Raw genomic sequence first — 25422 nt, 5'->3', positions numbered from 1 at the left:
GCGGGGGGGGGGGCATGGGAGCCCGAGTGCAGGGCGCCTGTGGTGCAAGGAAGCCAGGCAGAGGCCGAGGAGTAGCCAGAGGGGCAGAGGAGAGAGCACCAGCGCAGTGACAGGCAGGGTCAGACGCCACAAACAGGTCAAGACCAGTGAGGACTGAAATAAACCTAGGGGGGCTGTGGGACGATTTTGGTAGGCTGGTGGGAGTAGAAGGCAGGCAGAGGGGAGGAAGGACAGAGGTCGAGGGACTGGTCCTCTGCTCAGCAGGGCGGGAAGCCTGTGCGCAAGAAGACAAGAGGTCCAGGGAGCAGCAGTGCCTGAGGACTGTGAGAAATACCCCGCCTTCCCCTCCGGCATGACGGTGCTGTTGGGCCAAGCTGCCAGCCACTCTGGTCTCAAACTCAGAAGGACAACTGCCTGAGGCTGAGAGAAGGGGCCATGCTGGGGAGGCTGAGAGAAGGAACAAGGCCAGCAGGAGAGGGAACTTGGGGGCGAGGAGGGAAAGGATAAGAGTAAGAAGCAGACCTGTGCTCTGCAGGGGCACAGCCGGCCTCAAACAGCTGTGGCGCCAGCAGCCAGGGAGCCACCTGAGAAAATCATACATCCAAACCACGTCTGGCAACGCATATGGGAGATGGGGATTTCAGACAAGCGGGAGGAAGAACTCCGGAGCTTTCTGGGAAACAATGTAAGATGCTGGGGCAGGGAGACTTTGGGGGCATGAGATGAGGAACTGACGACTGTGAACTTCCCAGGCATGTCCCTGTGTGGGGAGGGGCCGCTGTGAAGTCACTTTCCGAGGAGCATGGACTTAGGCACATCAACACACTGTTTATCTCGAGCACAGTGACCCTTACTCGCACATAAAGCTGCACCCAGGCTCCTTTCCAAAGGAAGTGTCCCCACAGTCTGTCTGCATGAAGCTGTCCCTGGGGTTCTTTGCCAGATGGAAGCCTTCCCCGCTTTCCCCAGTTCAGTGGTGGGGACAGGGTGTGGGGGGAAAGGGAGGGGACCCACCCAAATTAGCCTGCAGTGCCCTGCAACAGTCGTGGTGTTTGCAGCAGCCCCAATCCGGCCACTTCCCTGGGGCAGCTGGGTAGTAAGTGCCAAGGCTCAGCATGCACTGGAATGAGGGGAGCCACCCCTTCAGCGCTCCATGGGGCTGACTGTCCATTCTAGTCTTGGGAGCCACGGCCTCAGAGTAACCACAGGGTTGGTTGGAAAGACCCCTCCTGGGTGTCCTCAGCTTCCCACGTGTCTTCATGAAAAATTGCATCTCTGGCTGTAACCAGGAGATGCGTTGTCCCTGAACCTGAGGGGCCCAAGGCAGGTTCAGGTCTTTCTACAGTGGCGCCTCCGGCTGGGATAGGAGGTGAGCAGTCTTCCTTGGCGGGAGCAGGCTTGCCACCCCGCGTCAGAGAAACGGACAGTGTGGGAAGACTGTGGGTGATGATTTATAGCCTCTTCCAGGGGGCAACACACACGTTAGGGACGAAGCTGGAAGGCTCTGATACTGGATGGGTCTGCAGAGGCAGCAGATAGACGAGGCACTAAATGGAGCCCCTGGGTTCCTGGGGTCTGGGGCTGCCTCTGCCACCCCAGCCTGGCAGTGCCGGGCAAACCGCCTCCCTGCCTGGACGAAACGAGCAGACCCGACTGGACAGGTAAGGTCATTCCACTGTCACGCATTTCTCTGCTCCCGGCTGAGAAGGCTGGGCATGCCGAGAAGGTGAGAAGATAAGCCCTTCACTTCAAGTTGCCCCTTTCCTTCCTTGGTAGTTGGGCCAGGTCTACCAAGCTGCTGCCAAGACGCCCACGGGAAGCCCTTCTCCTGAGGACGGGAAACAGGACATATGTTCGTATGACCCTGAGTGAGTCCCTAATATATTTGAGGTTCAGGTTTTATTTGTTACTGGTAAAATCCACATCAGTCAAATAGGGTGATTGTGAAGTACAAATGAGATTTCATGTTATGAATATACATCCCCCTCCTGCAAAGAAAGATATGAAATAGTGTATAAAATATACAACAGCCTGGCTGGGTGGCTCAGTTGGTTAAAGTGTTGTCCCGTGCACCAAAAGGTTGCGGGTTCAATTCCAGGTCAGGGCATATACCTAGGTTGTGGGTTCGATCTCCAGTTGGGGTGCATACAGGAGACAACCAATCTATGTTTCTCTCTCTCATCAATAAAAACATATCCTTGGGTGAGGAATATACATACATATAAAACAGATGACAACAAAAATGAATGAGAATAGGGAGGAAAAAAAAGATGAAGCCAGGAGGCACACTGGTTCACACAACTCAATCCTTAAAGTCTCGTACATGTGCTACTAAGAGTTGCAAATTTGGCCCTAAAGGTTTCAGCGGTCAAAGCAAAGAGAGAAATTAAATCAGTTACCTCTTTGCTGTGTCCACGGTGTAAAACACACACACACACACACACACACACACACACACACACACGCAGCTGTTTGGGAGATTTCTCACGGGGAGAATGTGGGAGAGTATGAGCACCACCACCACCACTGCCACCACCCTCGCTGCTCACAGTGCAGTTTCATGGGCTCACGGTGCTTCAGAAACCATCCCTCTGAGCAAATGACAAACGTCTCCCCCATGACCCAGAGCATCGTACCTCACAGCCGCATACAGAGCAACGTGATTGCGGTGACCACTCACTCCCCCGGCATCGAAAGTCACCACCTGCAGAGAAAGAGAGGGTTGCACTCCTGCCCTGACTCCAGCCAGCTGTGCCTCCCTTGGGAAGGACAGAAGAGAGCAGGGCCGTGAACTCTTCACGCTCTGAGCGTATCTGAACGGATTCTGGCTCAGATCGATGGTGTGTAACTATGGGTGTGGCCGACTGTATGGAGCCTTTTCCACAGGAGTTTTGCCGTTTGTTCTTGTTCCTGGCGGTGGAGCAGAGTGGAATTCAGCCGTGATGTGCTACTAAGCTCACAGTAGCTTTGTCTTTATCTGCCTCGCCAGTTATTAGAACATTTAGTTTTCCTGGCTGGCTGCCGTGTGGACTTTGTTCAGGATGCTGCCTGCGCTATCGGTCTCTTTTCCTCGTGCCTTACTGAGGGCACAAAAGCTTTAGGGGACAATTTCCACCATGGCCTGGGGTTAAGTTCACAGCAGAAATACGTTTATTCATAGACGGACTCCGCTTCCATTTCCACAAATATAGATCTCTTTATTAACTAAAAACTTAGATTCCAACATTTCAGTTCTACATAGATGGATTTTAAAAAGCCCAAAGGACAATTTAAATGATAATAATGATAATATAATAATAATAAAAGGATAACTTGGATAAAAGAAATATTTTAGAGAAATCAAGGACCCAGAAAAAGGAATAGTACTAGTTGGTTAGGGGTGATGGAAAGAAGCAAGCTGTCCCCAGAGGAGGAAGCTGACCACATAGCATAGATGAGAGTCCTGAAACTGGAATTGGAAGAGGCTAGGAAGGAATTCATGACCAGTCTTTCTTTTCATATATATATATGTTGATTTCGAGAGGAAGGGAGAGGGAGAGAGAGATAGAAACATCAATGATGAGAATCATTGATTAGCTGCCTCTTGCACAGCGCCCACTGGGGATTGAGTCTGAAACCCATGTATGTGCCCTGACTGGGAATCAAACTGTGACCTCCTGGTTCATAGGTCAGTGTGCAACCACCAAGCCACACTGGCCGGGCATGACTGGTCTTTCGATACTACACCATAAAAAACGTGTTTATTTCATGTACAGGAAACTGTGAGCAGCTAACTTTTACTGAGCATAGGCTGGAGTACAGATGGAAAGAAAATGTAGTCTTATCCACTGATCCTGATTCAAACAAGCTATAAAAAGAAAAACGAATAAAAACACATTTATGGCATGAGACTATTGGAAATGCAAGACATTGATATGAATTAATTTTAGGTGTGATAATGATATTAATGTTAATGAAATATTCAATGTCTTTTAGAATTACATACTAAAATACTTAAATAGGAAATATGATGAAAAGGATTTGTTTCAAAATAATGTAGGAGGTGGGGGAGGTGGGCTGAGTAATAGGAACATAGAGGTTCACTAAACTATTTCCTCTACTTTTGTATGCTTGAAATTCTCTATAATCAAAAGTTTTAAAAAATCTGAGTTAAACATTTATAAAAAGCTAATCATATAATAGTGGATATATGTCATTATGCATATTTCAAAATCCATGGCATATACGACACCCAAGTGAGCCCTCGCGTACACTATAGACTTTGGGTGATGATGACGTGTCAGTGCAGGTTCACTATTGCAACAAACTGCAGAGGACAGGGGTTATGTATGGACTTTCTGCTCAGTTTTGCTGTGGATGGAAAACAGCAGCCTATTATGTTGTACACCAGTAACTAAAATAATATTGTATGTCAACTGTAGATGAAAAAATTTTAAATACAGTCTATTAAAAAACCAGTTAACTATCTAACTCAAGTGCTGATCCCATTCCTTTTATTTTTTTAAAGTATATTTCCTTATTGATTTCAGAGAGGAAGGTAGAAAGATAGAGGATAGAAACATCAATGATGAGAGAGAATCATTGATCGGCTGCCTCCTGCATGCCCCCTATTGGGGATCGAGCCTGCAACCCGGCATATGCCCTTGGCTGGAATCGAAACCGGGACCCTTCAGTCTGCAGGCCCGACGCTCTATCCACTGAGCTAAACTGGCTAGGGCTGATCCCATTCTTCATGTAACACGGTGGGTGCAGGGGCTGCAGCTGCTCCACTCAGGACACTAGTTACCCCAGCCCCGTGGTCGGCAAACTGTGGCTCGCGAGCCACATGCGGCTCTTTGGCCCCTTGAGTGTGGCTCTTCCTAAGCCTTAGGAGTACCCTAATTAAGTTAATAACAATGTATCTGCCTATATAGTTTAAGTTTAAAAAATTTGGCTCTCAAAAGAGATTTCAATCGTTGTACTGTTGATATTTGGCTCTGTTGACAAATGAGTTTGCCAACCACTGCCCTAGCCCGTCGGACATGTCACAGAACTTTACCACTGGGAGTTCTTCCAACTTCCAATGTCTCGTTTCGTCATCTGAGAGATCAGGAAAATAACACCTGCCCTCCTTTCCTCCTTGGGTTGAGGTGAAGATAAAACAAAGCCACGTGGGCCCTAGCTGTCTGGCTCAGTGGCTAGAGCATCGGCCTGCAGACTGAAGGGTCCCAGGTTTGATTCTGGTCAAGGACACATGCCTGGGTTGCGGGCTTGATCCCCAATAGGGGGTGTGCAGGAGGCAGCCAATTGATGAGTCTCATCATTGATGTTTCTGTCTCTCTCCCCTTCTCCCTTCCTCTCTGAAATCAATAAAAATATATTAAAAAAATAAATAAAGCCACGTGGAAGTGTGCAGAACCACAAGCAACACAGGCTTGAGTGTCTAGCGCTCAGTCGGGACAGCAGACAGCTGGCCGCTGGGCCAGGTTACCACAGGCACGGGGGAGGGGGGGGGGCGGGATTTGGGGCGCCTGGAGTTTGCCTCAGGCACTTTTCAAGTTCTCCAAGGTCTCTGTTTCTTCCTCATTTCACATTTTTTTTGGGGGGGGGGAGGGTAGGGGGCCTCTGTTATTTTCACAGGCTCACACAAAGCCTAGGTCTAGGTTCCTCCCACACTGGCAAGTTTATCCTCAGCTTAGAAAAACGTTTCTCTAGATTTCAATAACCAGAGAAAATATCAAGAGAAAAAGCCCCTCCTTTGTAGGTGGCTTGGCTTCTCGCGCTGCCACCTTTAAGATGTTCTTTCTCTTTGGTGTGCTGCGGTTCCACTATGACAGACCTGCGTATGCGTCTCCCTCCTCCTGCGGGACTCACTGGACTGCTTGAAATGGTAGGTTAAGGTCTTTCTCATTCTGGAAAAGTTTCAGCTATTGCCCTTTAAGTATTTTCTCTGCAACGACTTTCTGGTCTCCCTTTCAATAAATGACAAGTAGACAAAAAACTAAGTAAAAACATAGATTTAAAAATACGATTAATAACGACTGAGTGAACAAATACAAAGGGCTGCATCCAACAACTGAAGAATTCCCTTCTAAAAGGCACAGGACTTTCTCTAGAAATTGGCCATTTTGTGACCCATAAGGCAAGCTGTCCACATCGTCTCACACTTTCCCTCTTCCTTCTGCAGCAAGGAGGGCTGAGTCTGGTCCACTCAGCTCCCTGGACCTTTGCAGATTTGTACATGACACCTGAAGTTCTTTTTCTTCTTTATTAATCCCCACCCAAGGGTACATTTTTATTAATTTTAGAGAAAGAGGAAGGGAGAGAGAGAGAGAAACATTGATGTGAGAGAGAAACATTGATCAGTCGCCTCCCCTAACTGCCCTGACCACGGATCTAACCTGCAAGCTAGGTATGTGCCCCAGCCCTTTGGTGCACAGGACGACACTCCCAGCAGCCGAGCCACCGGCCAGGCCGCACCTGCAGTTCACAGATCCCATCCACTTCTCCCACTAAGCTGCAGCCCAGCTGTTCTTATGCACTGAAGTAGGGGAGGAGAGAGAGTGTTTGGGGCCGGTCCTGGGATACCAAGGGGTACTGCAGCACACCTCGCAGACCTCGTTGTCGAACTTCAGGCTGGTCTTGAAGACCAGCTGTCTACACATCTGAGCTCTGGAGCTGTGAGAAGTTCTAACTGGGTGGGCTGGGCAGTCAATATGGCAGAGCCCTAACCGGTTTGGCTCAGTGGATAGCGCGTCAGTCTGCGGACTGAAGGGTCCCAGGTTCGATTCCGGTCAAGGGCATGTACCTTGGTTGCGGGCACATCCCCAGTAGGGAGTGTGCAGGAGGCAGCTGATCAATGTTTCTAAATCCCTCTCCTTCTCCTTCTCCCTTCCGCTCTGTAAAAATCAATCATATATAGCAGGGAGCTGGACTCCTAAGCCCAGGGCCACAACCCTCCGGTTTTCACACTCAGACCCCCAGGTGTGTTGGCAACAGGTGAGCGGTGTGGCCCTGAAAGCTCTGGTCCACACTTTCCAGCCAGGTGAGAAAACGAAGTCACTGCACGGAGCATGACAGAGATGAGCCACTCCGCCTGATGGGATAAGGAGGGAGCCAGGCAGGTGCTCTGTTGCCATCCACACAAAGACAGCTGACTACGACATCTTCTGTCATCAGAAAAAAGACGGTCTGACCAATCAGTCAATTAAAATCTGTCTTACGAACCGCTCAATAATCACTTCCTCTGAGAATTCATCAAGACCAAAGCCTAGCGTGGCTCTCTGCAGAAGGGCTCACCTTTCAACGAGGCCTTGTCGAACTCAGTGTTTAAATGGCTGGGACTTTAAATGGCCAGATTTTAGGTGTCAACTCACGAAGGGCTCTTATTCTTATTGTTTTAGAAGTAGACGGTAAGCAGGCTTAAACCTGACCACTGGCGAGGCCCATTCCCGCCGATCCTGGGAGAGCGGGTGGGGTTCCCAGGCGTGCCCACCCTGCAGGTGAGTGTGAATTTCCTCTATGGCGGTCTCAAATGTTCTCCCCGTGGGTGTGAATTTATCCTTGTGTTTTTTTGAAACTGAGGATGAAAATTTTAATTTTGCCACTTGCTGAACTTGGGCTAGCTGCCAGCCTCTGGAAACTCAATTTCCTTGATGTAAAATGAGATTATAACCTTTACCTCTGAGGTTAAAACAATACTCTAAATGTGAAAATGCTCGGTGAAAGGGGGCGTTTTGTACAAATGAGAGTTGCAGGCCAGGCTCCTGGGGGCCTGAGCTTTTAGGTGGCAGGACAGAGGACACCACGGAAAGGCCCCTGCCTCCGAGCGCTGGCAGTTTGGTTACTTCGTCTCCCAAAAGGTGTGTTGTCATCAGGAGGTTTGAGAGAGAGCGTGGAGGGCTCGCCTCTTTTGGAGTGGCCCTGGAGATGGGCTGGGGGGGGGGGGGGGAAGGGGAGGGTGGCCACAGGAAAGGTGTGACTGGGAGGGTGTCCCGTACCAGGTTGATGTCATTCACTTCTATGTGCTGGAGGAGGACGCTGGCCACATGCTCTGTGTCCCACTGCACACCCGGGTCATCTGGGAAATCCCTGGAAGGAAGAAGCACAACTTGAGCACCATTTCTAACCAGGTGCAAACCTCTCCCTAAGCTCTGTGGGTGGGCGCCCGTCTTGTGACAGGAATTGTCGGGGGGCTGCCGTAACAACCAGATTTCTGTTGAAAGAGGTAAATGTTAGAAACAGCACACAACTAGAAATCGATGGACAACCCCACAGAACACGCTGGGAGCTTTGGGCTCGTTGCTGAGGGGAAGAAACAGACATCGATGAGACAACGCTTCGTCTACAACTTGGATAGACAGATGGTCGGTAAGAGCCAACCTGGCACGGAGTGACATGTGTCTTTATAAGAGTAACAGTAATAGTGTTTTAAATGAGAGTTCAAAGGCGTGTCACTTCATTCCACCTCGCGGACATCCTTTTAAGAGACATTAAGTGGCTTGCTTGAAAGGTTGTTAAAGTGGGGTCTAAACCAGGTTTTCTGATGCAAAACCAAGATGCTCTATCACTAGGGCGCCAGCAACATGCCCCCCGCAATGAGGCACCACATGGCCTGCCTCGGCCAGCGGTCTCTGCAGCTGGCTCTGCACCGGGTCTGTGTCTGCATTGTCCAGACCACGGACCTGTGTCCTCCTGTCCCGTTCTGGTGCATGGATCTATGGCATCACCTGACACAGACCAAGGCCTCAACTTGAACCCCTTCTTGAAGAAATTATAAAGAGATATCCATCTCTCTTTGGCTCAGGTCCTGTGGCAACACCCACGGCGTGACCCAGGGCACCAGGCTCTCACTGCTCCCCGCCTGGCAGGCTGCTCTAATCTCTCTGTGGACAAAAGCCACTCACTGACCCTCCGAGGACTTTGGTCAAGGGAGAGTCCCTGAAGGTTTTTCAGCATGAAAGTGGCATGAGCCTCAGCACTAATATGGCTATTTATATTAAAAAAAATATATATATATATATAAAGTATAGTTATTTCTACCGCTTCACTGCTATCTCTACCAAAGCCCTCGGTGCCTTCTGTGGAGGGCAGGAAGCTTTAGGCCTTTCAAAGCAGCATCCACATGGCTCTCATACTGCGCCTGTAGTAAGCAGGACAGGCAGCTCAAGTGGCGGGGACAGACAGGGAGATAACAGAGACAGTACAAGCCTAGCCCTGCTCCCTGGAAATAGAGGTAACTACGGTATGTAGAACATGAGCTGCTGAGCTCTGGCTGCTGGAGGAAAAAAGAGACAGGAATCAGGGGAAAATCCCTTGGTGTGATAACAGCTGCATGCACACTCCTGGTGGGGAGGCCCACGAAATGTATGGCATCGTTCTGGAAACCAATAGTAGTCGTGTGGATGGAGCAGCAGGCTAAGGAAAAGGGTGGGCAGTGGAGGCTAAGCCTACTAATCCCTGGTTCTGAAAGATGAGTCCCCGAGTGGGCGAGCCACCGCGGCCTGCATCATCTGGAGACTCCGGCCTGCTGATCCAGGGCACGTCACTCAGAGCAGGGCCATAGGACAGGTGCAACTCCAGCCGCTCCCTCAGCGCCTCTGCCCTCTCACCGGGGAGAGGAAAGCCCATCAGAGGGGCTCTTGGACTGTACGTGTCCCCTCTGTAATCGGACACATCGATATGGCCGCACTGCTCTTACAATCAAGTCCAGACTCCTCTGGTAAGGCACTCAAGATTCTTCCCAATCTGTCTCCTATTTTGATCCACTTCATTTCTCTTTACAGAGCAAATAAGATGATGCGTGAGAGGAAGCATTTAAAGACTGTCGAGGCGTATGTAAATGTCAAAGTAGTGGCTATCACTGAGGCATTAGCCCAATGTCAGCTTCTTAAAAAAAAAAAAGAACCCCCCTTTCTTCCCTGCTCTGGAGTCCCTTGCAGAGCTCAGTGCCGACTGCCTGGGTCAGTGGTCCAGGAGATGTGCAAGACGATCCGTGGAGGGAAAGCAAGAAACCACTAGAATTTCTATATCTATATTTTTCTATCTGTTTAAATTTCTATTTTTTTAGCTATTTTATATCATATGACAGAGTTTAATGTGTACACAATTTAAACGAATAAGCCCACAAATATGGAAACGCATACTCAAATTTCATTTCTTTTTTTCAGGGGATTATGATAAAAAATACAGAGTGGGACAAAAGTAGGTTTACTGTTGTTCTGTGGACAATAATGCAGTAATGAATGAATAATAATACAAGACTAAACTGTGTTTTGTGTACTCATAGCTCTAAATCTACTTTGGCTCTTCCCTGTATTTGGAGATCACTGGTCTTATCTACTCACCCTACATTTTATTTTTTTCTGTATATTTAAAAACTACTTTATTGGTATAATTTACATACTATAAAATCTACCCATTTAAAATGCACAGTTTAGCCCGACTGGCATGGCTCAGTGGTTGAGCATCGACCTATGAAACAGAAGGTCCACAAGGTTTGATTCCTGATCAGTGCACATGCCCAGGATTGTGGGCTCGATCCCCAGTGTGGGGCGTGCAGGAGGCAGCCAATCAATGATTCTCTCTCATCATTGATGTTTCTATCTCTCCCTCTCCCTTCCTCTCTGAAATCAATAAAAATGTTTTAAAATAAAAAATGTTTAAAAATAAATAAAATGCACAATTTAGTGATTATTTTTAGTAAATGTTTTGAACTTCTACATTTTACTAGTGTTTTGCATATATTTGGCGGAGCCAAAGGCTGCTATACCCACCAGAACGAGGGTTGAAACATACAAGTAAGAGCTTTGGAAGTTAGCAACTTGATAAAAACAAATAAGGGGTAAAAACTGTATAAAGTGCAGAGGGCAGCAAGGTATCTCAATGGATCACCTTTCCTCAAGGCAGGAAAACATAAAATTTGACACTGGGAAACTTCAGATAAATGTAAAAAAAGTAACTCCAGCCCTAACCGGTTTGGCTCAGTGGATAGAGTGTCGGCCTGCAGACTGAAAGGTCCCAGGTTCGATTCCGGTCAAGGGCATGTACCTTGGTTCCGGGCACATCCTCAGTAGAAGGTGTGCAGGAGGCAGCTGATCGATGTTTCTCTCTCATCGATGTTTCTAACTCTCTATCCCTCTCCCTTCCTCTCTGTAAAAAAATCAATAAAATATATTTTAAAAAAAGAAAGTTGCTTTCTTACAAGTGTCCTCATTAAGAAAAAAAAAAAAAAGTAACTCCTTCTAGATCAACTGCCTGACTTGTCCTTGGCCTCAAGTTCAACCCTAATCAACTCAAGGCTTGGGTTCAAATGAAAACTTCTGCAAGGTTGCTTTCTTTTCTGATGGATTAACAATTACGCCTTAGATAAACATGCTGGCAGAATGTAAACAGAAATGTTGCAAGAGACAGCTGGTGACGACCTCTGACCCATCGTTCTCAGTGCTGTCCCTCGTGCTGGCTGGGGTTTGTGTCTGAGGACTAGGGTTGAAGTAGCCATCTTGGTCCATGAAGTCATATTAGGGAACGAAGGCCAGACACAACAGTGACAAAAAAGACTGCAACCCTCACAACAGCCTCAGGCAGCACACCTTTTCCTGTTGCAGTTACTGGGGTTTTCTGTCATTTGCCGCATTACCAAATCCTGATTTACATATGACGTAAATTTTTAAAGTCTCCATTTTATTGATTATTTAGGCAGTTTCCAATTTTTAGTAAAGTAAAAGGTTGTAATGAGCATCCTTATACATAACTCTTTGTATGCATCTCTCACTATGTTTTTGGGATAACATGATAAAAATGTACTTTCTGAGTCAAAGGTGAAGTGAACATGTGTAGATCTCTCAAGAATCCTGTTATGGAGAGTAGATGGAAAGTGTGTGAACTGCAAGAAGTGCAGCATTAAGGGAGTGTTTTTATAGGCCAACCTTTCTCCCTCGGAACCACATGTATGTAAACCAAAGCCAGTATGAAAGCAGTAGTCAAGCCTCAGAGCAGTCAAGCTTTAGATTTAAAGCCAGGAATCACCCTCCCTATTTGACCTGAAATGTGAACCCTGCAGCAGACTGGCTTCAACAATAGTCAGGTATTCAGCAGTTAGTTACCGTCCCAGGTTTGTGTAGGCCTACAGCGCTACAGGGAATGGTAATAAAGTTACCCAGCCTAGAAACTTTCTTTACTTGTTAGCAACGTTCTTCCTGGTTCTTATTGCAATGTTAATGAAAGAGTATGGCAGTCTCTCAGGTGCTGATGCGCCCGGTAGGTTTGCTGAGATGTAAAGCTGAGGCAGAGGGATATAATGGGCTGAAACCAGGTTTGGCAATAAAACAGAGATGACCACTCAGAGGCTCCGAGGACCAGGAGAGCCAGGGAACTGCAGCGGCTGGGTGGTACGGCCCTTACTCCATGTGCTCCCCCTTTCGGGAGATTCCAGCCTGTGGAGCGCTCTCAGCTCAGAAATAAGACTAGATCTCTGCAATATCTGGCGAGTGACCTTGTACCCAGACTTTCCAAGTTAGAGACCTGAGTTCTTTTTATTAGGTCTTCACTCTATATCTCAAATCAAACAGGTGATGCGTCCTGATAAGAAGGCAGTAATAGAGAACTGGGAATAAAGGCAGAACTTCCAAGGTCCTTCACAAAGGAGGTGTGAGGACTGCTTAAAACATTAAAAAGGTGGCCCTGGCCGGGTAGCTCAGTTGGTTGGAGCATTGTCTCGATGTGCCGAGCTTATGGGTTCGATCCCTGGTCAAAGCATATACAAGAATCAACCAATGAATGCACAAATAAGTGGAATAACAAATCGATGTCTCTCTCTCTCTCTCTCTCTCTCTCTCTCTCTCTCTCTCTCAAATCAGTAAATTAAAAAAAAATTAGAAACCATAAAAAGTCTATTAAAGAAATAAGCCAGTCAGAGAAAGACAAGTGTCACATGATCTCACTCATATGTGGAAAATAATGAACAACATAAACTAATGAACAAAAATAGATCCAGAGACATACATAGAAGCATCGAACAGACTGTCAGACCTCTCAAACCTCAGAGGGAAGGAGTGGGGGTGGGTGTAACAGATCAACCATAAGACTTGTATGCATGCGTATAAGCATAACCCATGGACACAGACAGTAGTGGGGTGAGAGCCTGTGCTGGGGGTGGGAGCGGCCAGGGAGAGGTCAATGGGAGAAAAAGGAGACTCATGTAATACCTTAAACAATAAAGAATTTAAATTAAAAATAATAATAGAGAACAAAATAAATTGCATGTAACGGATTAAGGAATCTCAGACGGAAGCCAGGGGTTGAGGTGTGGGTAGGGAGAAATTAACCAAAGGATTTATATGCATAATGCATGAACACAGACAATAGGGTGATGAAGGTCTGAGGGGATTGTGGGGTAGAGAGGGGTTAATGGGGGGGGGGGGAAGGGGACATCTGGAATACTTTCAACAATACGATAAATATCTAAAGCCTGTTAAAGATTGTTTAAAGAGCCCGGCCGGCATGGCTCAGTGGTTGAGCGTCAACCTATGAAACAGGAGGTTACGGTTCGATTCCCAGTCAGGGCACATGCCCGGGTTGCAGGCTTGATCCCCAGTGTGGGGTGTGCAGGAGGCAACTGATCAATGAGTCTCTCTCATCATTGATGTCTCTCTCTCTCTCTCCTCCCTTCCCCTTGTAATCAATAAAAAAATATTTTAAAAAAAGATTTAAAGAAACAGGTATTTTATAAAACAAGAAATGTAAGCTGCCAACATATATTCTTCCAATTTTCAGAAAGAATCACAGAAATGCTAAATTAAAGCAGGACATCTGTGTGGAGAAGGGCGCAGGGAAAGGCGCTGCTCTAGACGGCTGGTGGGAGTTTAAATTGCTTCAGTGAGAGAGCAGTTTGGTTATATGTGATTATTTGTGCCTTTGATCTTATCTTTCTAGAAATTTACTCTAAGGAAATAAGTAGAGAAGCCTAAAAGTCAAAGTCAGCTCAGGCAGAGATGCCAATGTCATGGCCATTAAAGGGAGGAGGTCTGAAGTTCTGCTGTTCTGCCACCAGGGAGAGATTCCTCTAACCTCCTGTGTTGTGGCTTATGAGAAATGCTCAAGATCACAGAGTTTGGGGGCATTTTCAAAGCAAAAATAAAGGAAGTATAGATACACCTAAGGTAAGGAATTTAATGCAACACAAAAGAAGAAAATCCACAAGTTACTCAAGTTTAATTTTGGTTTTGACTTCCCAGTCTAAAAGAATGAGACATGTGAAAGTAGAAATGTATTTAGAGGAATTGAATTTTGAAAGCAAAGTAAGTTTGCGAGAGAACTTCTAGAGAAAGGGTTCTGGATGTGTCAGATTCTGCAGATATCCTCATCTGGGTTTCCCAGAAAGCACAGCCTATGGTGCGTGTGTATTTTATTGGGGTGTGTGACCCCTGAAAGCAGGAGTGACAGAGGGAGGGAGAATCCACACAGGACGCTTTATCAACTTGACCTCTGCATGGGCATTGGCTGTGTGATCTCATGGGACTGTTTGAAGTTGTATGAAAGCATCTCAGAACTGCTCAGCTGTCCAGAGGAGAAAGAGCTATTTATCTTCACAGGGTGTTAACTCTTCAACACTTGAGGGGTGAGCAGGCTTGGGCACCTGAGTCTCTGAGCAATGACAGAGAAAACCTAAAGCAGAAAGGAGGGGGTGCAGAACAGGGCCTTAGGTGAGCAGCTGTCAGGTGGCACCAGCCAGACCCCAGCATACAGCCCAGGCTGGGAGGAGGGATCTGAAGGTCCCCCCCACCTGCCCAAGCAGGGTTCTGAGAGGATGAAGCACTGCCCTGGAGCCCCTCGGGACTAGGCACACAAGCCTGGGGTTAAGGTTTAGGGATACAAACATGAACACAAACCCTGTTCCCTTCCCTCAAGAAGCTGCAGGCCCAGTAGAGCGAGCTTTGCACGGGCGGCTTGGCTGCAGGATGCGAAGGATTTGCAGAGGGAAGGAGAGGGCTGGGTAGGAGGGAGAGAGCCAGGCTGGGGTAGCAGCATCTCTTGCTCACGGTGCTGCCCTCAGTCAGTGGGTGCCACAGGAAGCACCTCAGGGAGACTGCGGCACTGTGTCCAGCCGGAAGGCCTCCGGGAAGGAGGTGGGTGTTTGCAAGCTATCAAACACAACAGGGGAAGCCGACTTCTGCCAATCTTTTGGTCCAATAACTACAATCCTCACAGGCCCTACCCTGGGGTGTGTTTAGCAAACATAGTGTTAACACTGCTGGGAAGTGCCCCAAACAAGTCAGACCGCTGGCCTGTGTGGGCTCATAAACACAACGTTTGCTTTCCTGCTGGCTGAGTCCTCACACGCTGACCTTCTCTACACGCTAATGACTCACCCTGGCTGCCTCTGGAACCCTGTCAGCAGCCATGGAAACGCTGGGTAAAACCTGTGGGTTGTCAGTTCCTTCAGTCACAAGTCACAAAGCCCTGCAAGGAAAGCCCCTTCCCCACTCTCCCTGGGGAAAGCCCCGCGGGCCAGGCCTCCCCTCCCAGCCGCAGCCCTGCGGAAAGGGGCTGGCTGCACAGGCACTGCCGCTGCAGCTCCACCGGGGTTGGGTAACAGCTTATCTCTCTGAAAACCAAGTCCCACTTTTGCACACTGCACTCTGAACTTTCGTACAGACACAGACGGGCGGCTTGCACACCCTTATTTGGTCTTGTGGCTGGTGCGGCCCAGCTGGAAGGCTCAGCCGGCCCCTCCCCCAGGCACATTTCCAAACTTGATTACTTCCTTTGTCGTCCAAGGCTGGCAAAGGTCACTTGAGTTCATTGAACACAGGCCAGATGAGAGCACAAAAGGTTACCTGGGGCCTGTGCAGTCCCACAGGGCCTCAGACTGCTAACGCTGCTGCCCACAAGGCCAGCGGGGCCTCCTGCTCTGAGGAGTGAGGCTGCTGAAGCCAGTAGAAACCCTGAGAAGATCTAAGCTGAAGGGAGTTGAAGACGTGCTTTCTAAAGCAGAGCCAGGCAGCTTCTGGGGGTGTCTCAGGATCAGCAGTGACTAGCCTAAGAGAAACAGTAGGGAAAAGAAACGGGAGAAATAAGCAAAGGAGAAAGGAAAGACAGAAAAGTTAGAGGACTGAAAAAAGAGGAGCACACGTAATTAATCACATGATTAATCACAAAAACAATGTAATTATATATGTGTTTTTCAATGGTCTTAGGCGACCGCTGTGAAAGGGTCGTTCGACCCCCACGACCCACAGGTTGAGAACTGCTGTCCTAAGTGACCCTTGTCCACATAAGGCTTAAAGCTTCCAACCCTAACCATAAAATGGGTTTTTCCTTTCTTCTAGTGAAAGGAATTTTAGAGACAGGACAGGCAGTTAGGGAATATGGGGAGTGGACGGGGTCCATGGGAGAGGAATGCATAGGTGAGGGCTTGGGGCAGCCAGAATGCTTATCTTACTTTTACAGAGGAGAGAAATGTTAGAAGGTGAGGGGCAGGGTGAGGTATACATTCACAGAGGATAGAGGTGTTGCAGGATAAGAGGGGCACCAGGTGGGCTTTGAACTTTGAAACTGATACTATGTAAGAGAGTGACCAATTAGGAAAACACAGGACATACATGAAGGAAGAAAGGGTCATGTTCAGACAAAGAACGCCTAGCATTTATAAACCCAGAGACAAAGAAACTCAGAAGATTGATTTTTTTCCCATTAGAGAGAGCAAGCAGGCTTTTCCCATTTTGGGACCCCTACCCAGGGTGTTCCCTTTGGGGATCCCTGCCCAGGGGGAGTTTGTATATGCTTCCAATAAACTTACACATTTTTATTTAAAATCTTGAGCCACGAATTTTATTCTTCAAACTTTGTAGGATAAGAACCCACAGGAAGAGTCCGCACCCCGAGCTCCATGTATCAATAGGACATGAAAGGGATTTGCAAACCATGGCTGTTAGGTATTATGTGAAGTCAGTTACACTGCCTGCGCTCACTTTCCCAGAAAGATCCATTTCATATTACTGCAACAAATAAAGTCTGCAGTTTGCCAAGTTTGTGTGAAAAATCTTTTTGTAAAAATTGCCAATTTGGCCCTAGCCTGGTGGCTCGGTTGGAGAACTGTCCCATACACCAAAAGGTTGTGAGTTTGACCCCTGGGTTGGGGGCGCCTGTGGGAGGCAAACAATTGATGTTTCTCTTACATAGATGTTTCTTTCTCTCCCTTCCTCCCTCTCTCTAAAAAAAATCAAAAATCAATGAAAACATATCCTTAGGTGAGGATAAAAAAATTGCCAATTTGCTGTCCTATGTGGCTACTGAAAAAGAGGAAAGAACCTGTTAGACTCACATCAAAGAGGCCATTGGGCTCTGCTTGCCCCCAGGAGCCTCAAAAGAGGTGGTAAAGTCCTCCCTCTGCCCCCACTCTTTTTTTTTCTTTTGTTAATCCTCACATGGAGATATTTTCCCCATAGATTTTTTTAGAAAGAGTAGAAGGGAGGCGAGAGAAGAGAGAGAAACATTGATGTGAGGGACACATCGACTGGTTGCCTCCCACTTGTGCCCCAATCAGGGCCAGGGATTGAACCTGCAACCCAGGTACATGCCCTCGAATGCACACCCTTTGGTGCGCAGGCTGACACTCTAACCATGGAGCAGCACAGGCTGAAGCTCTTGCCCCGCTCTTGACAGAGAGTGGTGGTAGGAATGGGTTTGCAAGTATTCTTGGATACAATGAAGACAGAGAAGGAATCTCCTAAGCAGGCTTGTAATATTATTTTGAATAGAGAAGAAAGGGGCAGTAGCATAACCCTTGGTCTCTAAATCTTATGTTGCCTGAAATTTCTGCTTCATTGTTTTTCTCTTCATTCTTGTCACTTTTATTCAGTGGTAATCCCCCCCCCCCCCCCTATTTTTAGTGCCAGACATGGCAAGGAGTGATTATAACTGTTATTAAAACATTTGTTCATGCCCTGGCTGGTGTGGCTCAGTTGGTTGAGTATCATCTCTTGTACCAAAAGGTCGCTGGTTCAATTCCCAGTCAGGGCACATGCTCAGCTTATGGCTTTGGTACCGGGTTATGGGAGGCAACCAATAGATGTTTCTATCTCACATAGATCTTTCTTTCTTTCTTTCTTTCTTTCTTTCTTTCTTTCTTTCTTTCTTTCTTTCTTTCCTCTCTCTCTCTCTCTCTCTCTCTCTCTCTCTCTCTCTCTCTCTCTCTCTCTCTCTCTCTCTTCCTTTCCCTTCTTCTCTCTCTCAAATCAATAAAAACATATTTAAAAACACACACACACAACAAAAAAATAAAACAAAAATCCCTTAGTTCACAATATATAACCCCCCTTTACCACTAACCCCAAACAGACTCATTATGTGAGCTTTCATTCTTTCTTTTCTTAATATACCACCACCAAGACTGGGTGTAGGAGGCAAGGGGAAGAGTATAGGAGGCAACCAATCGCTGTTTCTCACTCTCCCTTCCTCTTTAAAATAAAAAAAACCACATGGTCGGGTGAGGATTAAAAAAGAATAATAAAACAAAGGTTTTCATTGCTTTAGTTCACTGGTGGCTTGCTCACTTCTTACCACACAGAAGATGTAATAATGGGCACCACCACCATTGTACCAAAGTCCAGCTCTTTCTTCTGGACCTTATTTCCCCTTGTCATTGAAAATTCTACCATGGATCCCCCTTTTCTTCCTCCTCCTCCTTTGGCCAGTCTTATAAATATTCTCCAATATCATTATCCAAATTCTTCTAGAATTAATATTTTTAATAGACAAAGAACTAGGCATTAAATATTGCTAGGGATTTATAAAGAAAATATTTGAGAAATAATTTAAATCATTTCAAGATCATTCCCAATTGGGTTGATTCTGTTTGGTGTGGTTACTTGAAAGTATATACAAAGACACATGTGCAGTGCTGGCTAGGAGAATGTCTTAGTTCCTATGAATGTTCTGTCTTAGCTTTGTAGATAGCAATATGCATGTTCTTACGGATGGAATGGCATTCATTTATTAATAACTTCCGATACCCAGACTCTGAAACAAAAGCAGTTGATGTTCTTTCAGAGTAATTAAAAATACTTAGACTTTTCTTAAGCAAGGTGCAATGCTGCTAGAGTTAGCATCTAAAAGATGCCAAAATGTAGCTTATAAAAATGAGTTAAAAATGAACTATAGTATTCTGCAGCAATGTTTTCCACCTGAGGTCCACAAATCCCTAAGAGTCTGTGGCTAAATTCACAGGGGTCCATGAGTTCTTAGAAAAAGGTATTTTTATTTAGAAAACAATCTAAAAATGTTTATGATTATTTCACTGACAATAAATGGATAATGTCCATGTGATTTCCCTGCTTATATACACTAGAGGCCTGATGCACGGATTCGTGTACTGGTGGGGTCCCTTGGCCTGGCCTGCACCCTCTTACAATCCGGGATGCCTCAGGGGATGTCAGACTGCCAGTTTTTGTCTGATCCCCACAGGCCAGGCTGAGGGACCCCACCACCTCTAGTATGCACTTAAGATCTTTGGTTAATCTCTTCCCACCTTCCCCCTTCCCCCTTCCCCCCTGCCCCCTGAGATTCACCAGTCTCTTTCATGTTTCTGTGCCTGTGCATTGAGCATCTGCCCCCTGGTGGTCAGTGTGTATCACAGCCTCCAGTTGAACGGTTGCTTAGGCTTTTATATATATAGATGTCTGAGAACATGAATCTTCTCAAAGTACCTGAAATTTTTTTTCTTTTAAACAGGATCCGATACTTTATGTAAGCTAAATATAAATAGAAAATTAAATTAGGAAGAAAAAAAAGATCCATACATTATCAAGGTTAACAAACCTTGCTCCACAGTACTTGGGTTGAAAACCAGTTCAAGTTCTCTAGGCAATAAAGCGAATCTATCTGTATCAACCCTCTCCTTCCCAGCCCTTGTAAGACCCTTAACAACTCCCATGTGTGGAGTTAACATGAACCCAGGCAGGCACCATGTGGGGGAACCCATCCCCACGAAGAGCTAGAATTACCAATGTGAGGGCATAATTTAGACAGCATCCAAAGGGCCAGTGGTGGATCTTAAGCATCTGTGTGAGTATCAAGCTCATCTTTCCCTCAACAACTCTTGTTTTCCTGGCCCACGTGCTGGGCTCTGCCTTGATTTGCTCATCTGTTTCCCCACTGAGAACACACTTGGTCAGGACCTCATGAGGTCTGGTGAGACCATATGCTAAAGCCGAATGACTCGTCCCAGTTTCCTGTCCTAGATGCTGGCTGTGGTCTAGCTCCAAACAAGGTCACCTCAGAATCACCACAGGGCCTCTTGCCTGACTTTGACCTCCTCTGGAGCTAGAAACTCTGATGCAATATCTTACCCATTAGATTGGGCCTCCCTGGAAACAGACACGAGTCCAGTTCAGACCTGCATTTACCCCATCATCAAGCGACTACAATCTGATGTCTGACTCGTGGGCCTGTGTTGTTGAAGTTCCTGCACCTTTAGTAGACATATCTGTCTGTATGACCATCTGGAGGGGAGAGAGGTACAATGCCGTCTGAATTTAGGTTTGATAGCAATAAGTGTAAAAACTTATAGAAAGTCCTCTCTTGGGAAGTATAGCAAAATAAAAGACATATAAATGGAAGTTTAAAAGTTAGAGATATGCCTGAGTGTGTTAAAGGATAATGTTGAGACTAGATCATCCGAAGCAGTTTCTCTGTATATCACTTGCACTAAAAGGCTCACTGTAACAGCTGATAGCTCAATTTTGAAAATGAAATGCATTTTAATAAACACTGCCTTTATAAGTATTCAAAGTGTGTGCACTGTGTTCCAGCTATCTGGAAGCACACACTGCATGGAGCACATGTGGCTAATTCCCATTTATTAAAGAAACAGTAAGAAAAGATACAATGCAGGAAAAGCACCAACCATCCTTTCACATCAGGCTGAACAAAGCACAGTGATTTCTCCCCTTCACCCACCCCCAAAGTTTGTACATTTTTTGGGACACACTATATATACTCAGTCATTAAATTGACACATGGGGAGTCCCTTTGACCTCCTCTCTCCCTTATCTTTGAAAGTCAACTCATCACTAAGTCCTAGAAACACTACCCTCCCCAACAGCTTTAGAAACCTTCACTCCTCTCGGTCTCCTCTGCCACTGCTTTATTTCTGACTCTTACACAGTTGCCTTTTGAAAAAGTAGGGGTTAGAAGTGCTGACTCCCCACCCAGGCAAAAATCTGAGTATAAGTTTTGACTGTCCCCAAAATAAGTCATTCCTTGGTATCTGTGGGGGATTGGTTCCTGGGCCCCTGCAGATACCAAAATCTGTGGACACTCAGATTTATATAAAACTAGAGGCCTGGTACATGAAATTTGTGCATGGGGGGGACCCCTCAGCCCAACCTGCACCCTCTCCAATCCGGGACCCCTCGGGGAATGTCATCCCTCTCACAATCCAGGACTGCTGGCTCCTAACTGCTCACCTACCTGCCTGCCTGATCGCCCCTAACTGCCCCCCCACTCCGCCCCACCAGCCTGATCACCCCTAACAGCCTCTGCCTGCTGGCCTGATCGCCCCTAACTGGCCCCCTGCCGGCCTGGTCACTCCATGTAGCCTGCTGTCCAGTCTTTATTGTTACTGTGATGGCATCCTGGACAATTTGCATATTCATCTATCATTAGTATAGATGTCCCTTATATAAAATGGTATAGAACAATGCACACAGTCAACCCTCTGCATTTGCAGATTCCCAGCTGTGAGCTGAAAAATACTATCTTCCAGCCTGACCAGTGTGGCTCAGTAGTTGAGTGTAGACCCATGAACCAGGTCACGGTTTGATTCCCCTGGGCTCGATCCCCAGTAGGGGGTGTGCAGGAGACGGCCAATCGATGGTTCTTTCTCATCATTGATGTTTCTATCTCTGTCTCCCTCTTCCTTCTTCTCTGAAATCATCAAAATCATATTTTAAACAAACAAGAAAAATAAAAATACTATCTTCCATCTGTGTTTGTTTGAATCTGTGGAGCAAAACCCTCTGATACGAGGGCCAACTGTATATTTAATGAAAAAAATATGCATACAAGTAGACCTGTGAAGTCCAAATCTGTATTGCTCAAGCATCGGCTGTACTGCCCACCTGATTATGCTAACAGCCCACTGCACAAGTCTGACCCCTCTTCCAAGCGGCTCTCCAAAATGCTGTCAGAGCTTCCTAAAATGTAAATCAAATGAAGTCATTGCCCAACTTAATATATTTCAAAGCTCCTTAGTTTTAAAAAATTGTTGGTGTCTTTAACCTGAACCTAACACAATCTTCGTGGTCTGCGTCTGCACGGCTAGCTCAGGACCCCTTCATCACCTCCCCCTCGCAGGCGGCTGCACTCCAGTGCTCTGGAAGCACACACTGTGCATGGAGTGATGTGGCTAATTCCTACTTGTCCTTCCAGGCTTAGACCACAGGTAACCCGGCTGTGGCATCTTTCCTGACTCCTGTGTTCAGGTCCCCGGTACCCTTTGTGGACTAGCCTTCGGGTGACTGGCCTTTGGAATGACCCTGCTGTGCGGCCCTCATATCATTAGCTGGTTTGTTGGCCTTCTCTACTGGACTGTAAGGTCTTTGAGGGTAAGAGCTTGACTTTTCATTTTGTATTTTTAGGACTAATATTTGAAATATAGCATATGCCCTCAAAATGAGGATTAAATGAAGATGAATAAATAAATTTCAAAATTAACAAATAAGCAGACAAACTGAAACCCAGGTGCCTCTTATGAGTTCTGTTTCCTGCTGACTTCCAGGTGAACCTGGCTCAGTGGTGTTTTGTAAATAGCCTCACTCACAAGGGCAGAATGAGCATCAAACACCGAGCACCTAGGCTTAGAGAGAGTGCAGAAAACGCGAAATGGACAGATGAAACCTGTGACATGTAAGGACCAGGCAGTTGAACAAGAGAGGCTGAAAATGACCGGCACAAAGTGGCCAGGGAAGAAGGAGATAGGAGGACAGTTGGGGCCAAGTACTGTTATGGATGCCAAAAGTAGTTCTCAGAAGTGGGGGGAGACGTCAATCAGCACTGCTGGGAGGGCCAGTAAATATCCGACTGATTTTACAATTAGGGAGCTACCAGTGACCCTGAGGAAGAGGAATTTCAATGGCAGAAGGAAGAGAAGAGATGGGGAGCCCAATTTTACTGTACTGGGGAATGAATAAAGAGATGAGGCTGTGCAGATGGTGAGCATAAATAATACAAGATTATAAAAGAAGAGAGATGTAGGGCAGTAATGGGCTGGAGGAGAGTTAAGCGAAGGTTTTTTCGTTTGTTTGAATGATAAGAGCATCTTGGACAAATATAAGGCAAGAGCCCAAAGCAATGGAATAAGAACAAATAGAGGTTAATGGAAATTCCCAATAGACCTGGTCGGTTTGGCTCAGTGCATAGAACAGCCGTGGGCAAACTACGGCCTGTGGACCGTTTGAAATGAATAAAACTAAAAAAAAAAACACCGTACCCTTTTATGTAATGATGTTTACTTTGAATTTATATTAGTTCACATAAACACTCCATCCATGCTCTTGTTCCGGCCCTCCGGTCCAGTTTAAGAACCCATAGTGGCCCTCGAGTCAAAAAGTTTGCCCACCCCTGGCATAGAACATCAGCCTGTGCACTGAAGGGTCCCAGGTTCGATTCTGGTCAAGGGCACAGGCCCAGGTTGCAGGCTTGATCCCCAGAAAGGGGTGTGCAGGAGGCAGCCAGTCAATGATTCTCTCTCATCATTGATGTTTCTATCTTTCTCTCCCTCTCCCTTCCTCTCTGAAATCAATTTTATATATATATGTGTATATATATATATATATATATATATTTTAACTAGAGGCCCGGTGCACAAAAATTTGTGCACTTGAGGGGGGGGGGTAGGAGGGGGTCCCTCAGCCCGGCTTGTGCCCTCTCGCAGTCTGGGACCCCTCGGGAGATAACGCCCTGCTGGCTTAGGCCTGCTCCCGGGTGGCAGAGGGCAGGCCCAATCCCTAGGTGCAGCCCCTGGTCGGGCTCAGAGCAGGGCCGATTGGGGAGTTGGGGCGCCTTCCCCTGTCATGCACAGAGCAGGGCGGATTGGGGGGTTGCGATGCCACCCTCAGTCATGCTCAGGGTAGGGCCGATTGGGGGATTGGGGCACCACCCCCTGTCACACTCAAGGCAGGGTCGATGGGGAGGTTGCGGTGCCACCCCTTGTCATGCACAGAGCAGGGCCAATCAGGGGGTTGGGGCGCTGCCCCCTGTCACGCACAGAGCAGGGCCAATCAGGGGGTTGGGGAGCTCCCCCCTGTCACGCACAGAGCAGGGCTGATCAGGGGGTTGAGGAGCTCCCCCCTGTCACTCACAGAGTAGGGCTGATAGGGGAGTTGGGGCACCGCCCCGTCACACACAGAGCAGGGCAGATCAGGGGGTTGGGGCGCCGCTCTCTATCACCCACAGAGCAGGGCCGATCAGGGGGTTGGGGCGCCGCCACTGTCACACTCAGGGCAGGGGCGATGGAGAGGTTATGGCTCTACCCCATCATACACAGAGCAGGGCCAGTGGGGGGGGGGGAGGGGGTTGGGGCGTCACCCTCTATCACCCACAGAGAAGGGCTGATCAGGGGGTTGAGGCGCCGCACCCTGTCACACACAGAGCCGCAGGGCGATCAGGGGGTTGGGGAGCTCCCCCCTATCAGGCACAGAGCAGGGCTGATCAGGGGGTTGGGGTGCCTTCCCCTGTCACAAACAGAGCAGGGCGGATAGGGAGGTTGTGGCCCTGCCCCCTGTCACACACAGAGCCGCAGGGTGATCAGGGGGTTTGGGCGCTGCCCCCTGTCATGCTGATCCCGGTGCAGGGAGGCCTCGTGGCTCTGCTGATCCCAGTGCTGGGAGGCATATTACCCTTTTACTATATAGGATAGAGGCCTGGTGCATGGGTGGGGGCCAGCTGGTTGCCCTGAAGGGTGTCCTGGATCAGGGTGGGGGTCCCCACTGGGGTGCCTGGCCAGCCTGGGTGAGGGACTGAGGGCTATTTTCAGGCTGGCGGGTGACTGAAGCTCCCAACTGCTCCTTTTTTTCTTTTCTTTTTTTATTCTGGGCCAGCTTTAGCTCTGGCTCCAGCTCTGAGGCCTCTGCTGCTGAAAGCAGGTATCTGGTTTGTTTCAGTTCTATAATCGAAACACTGTATCAACTGCACCTCTGAGATCCTGGCAGGCTGAAAGCAGGTTTCTGGGGTTTTGTTTAGCTTCTATATTTGTAACAATGTTTCAAACTGCAAGCTGAGGCCGGCAAGGCAGGCGGGGAACGTTGGTTTCCTCCGTCACTGAAGCAAGCAAGCCTCATGTTCGCTTCAAGCTGCCTGGCTGCCGGCTGCCATCTTGGCTGGCAGGTAATTTGCATATTGCCTTGATTAGCCAATGGGAAGGGTAGCGGATGTACGGCTAAT

General features: G+C 47.4%; 1 protein-coding gene across 1 annotated transcript in view; it reads right to left on the bottom strand.

Moving 5' to 3' along the window:
• Nucleotides 1-25422, bottom strand: part of PIGL (phosphatidylinositol glycan anchor biosynthesis class L) — a 63975-nt gene that overhangs the window by 6996 nt on the left and 31557 nt on the right. The window contains exons 3-4 of the mRNA XM_081110798.1: nucleotides 7980-8070; nucleotides 2637-2704 (exon numbers count right to left, since the gene is read on the bottom strand). Of these exons, the coding sequence (XP_080966924.1) occupies nucleotides 2637-2704; nucleotides 7980-8070 (159 nt within the window). The remainder of the gene's footprint in view (nucleotides 1-2636; nucleotides 2705-7979; nucleotides 8071-25422) is intronic.

Source organism: Myotis nattereri (genome assembly GCF_964212035.1).
Source record: "Myotis nattereri genome assembly, chromosome: 16".
In the NCBI taxonomy this organism is placed as follows: domain Eukaryota; kingdom Metazoa; phylum Chordata; class Mammalia; order Chiroptera; family Vespertilionidae; genus Myotis; species Myotis nattereri.
Note: the sequence above shows the minus strand (reverse complement) of the source record. Positions and strands in the feature narration are given on the sequence as shown.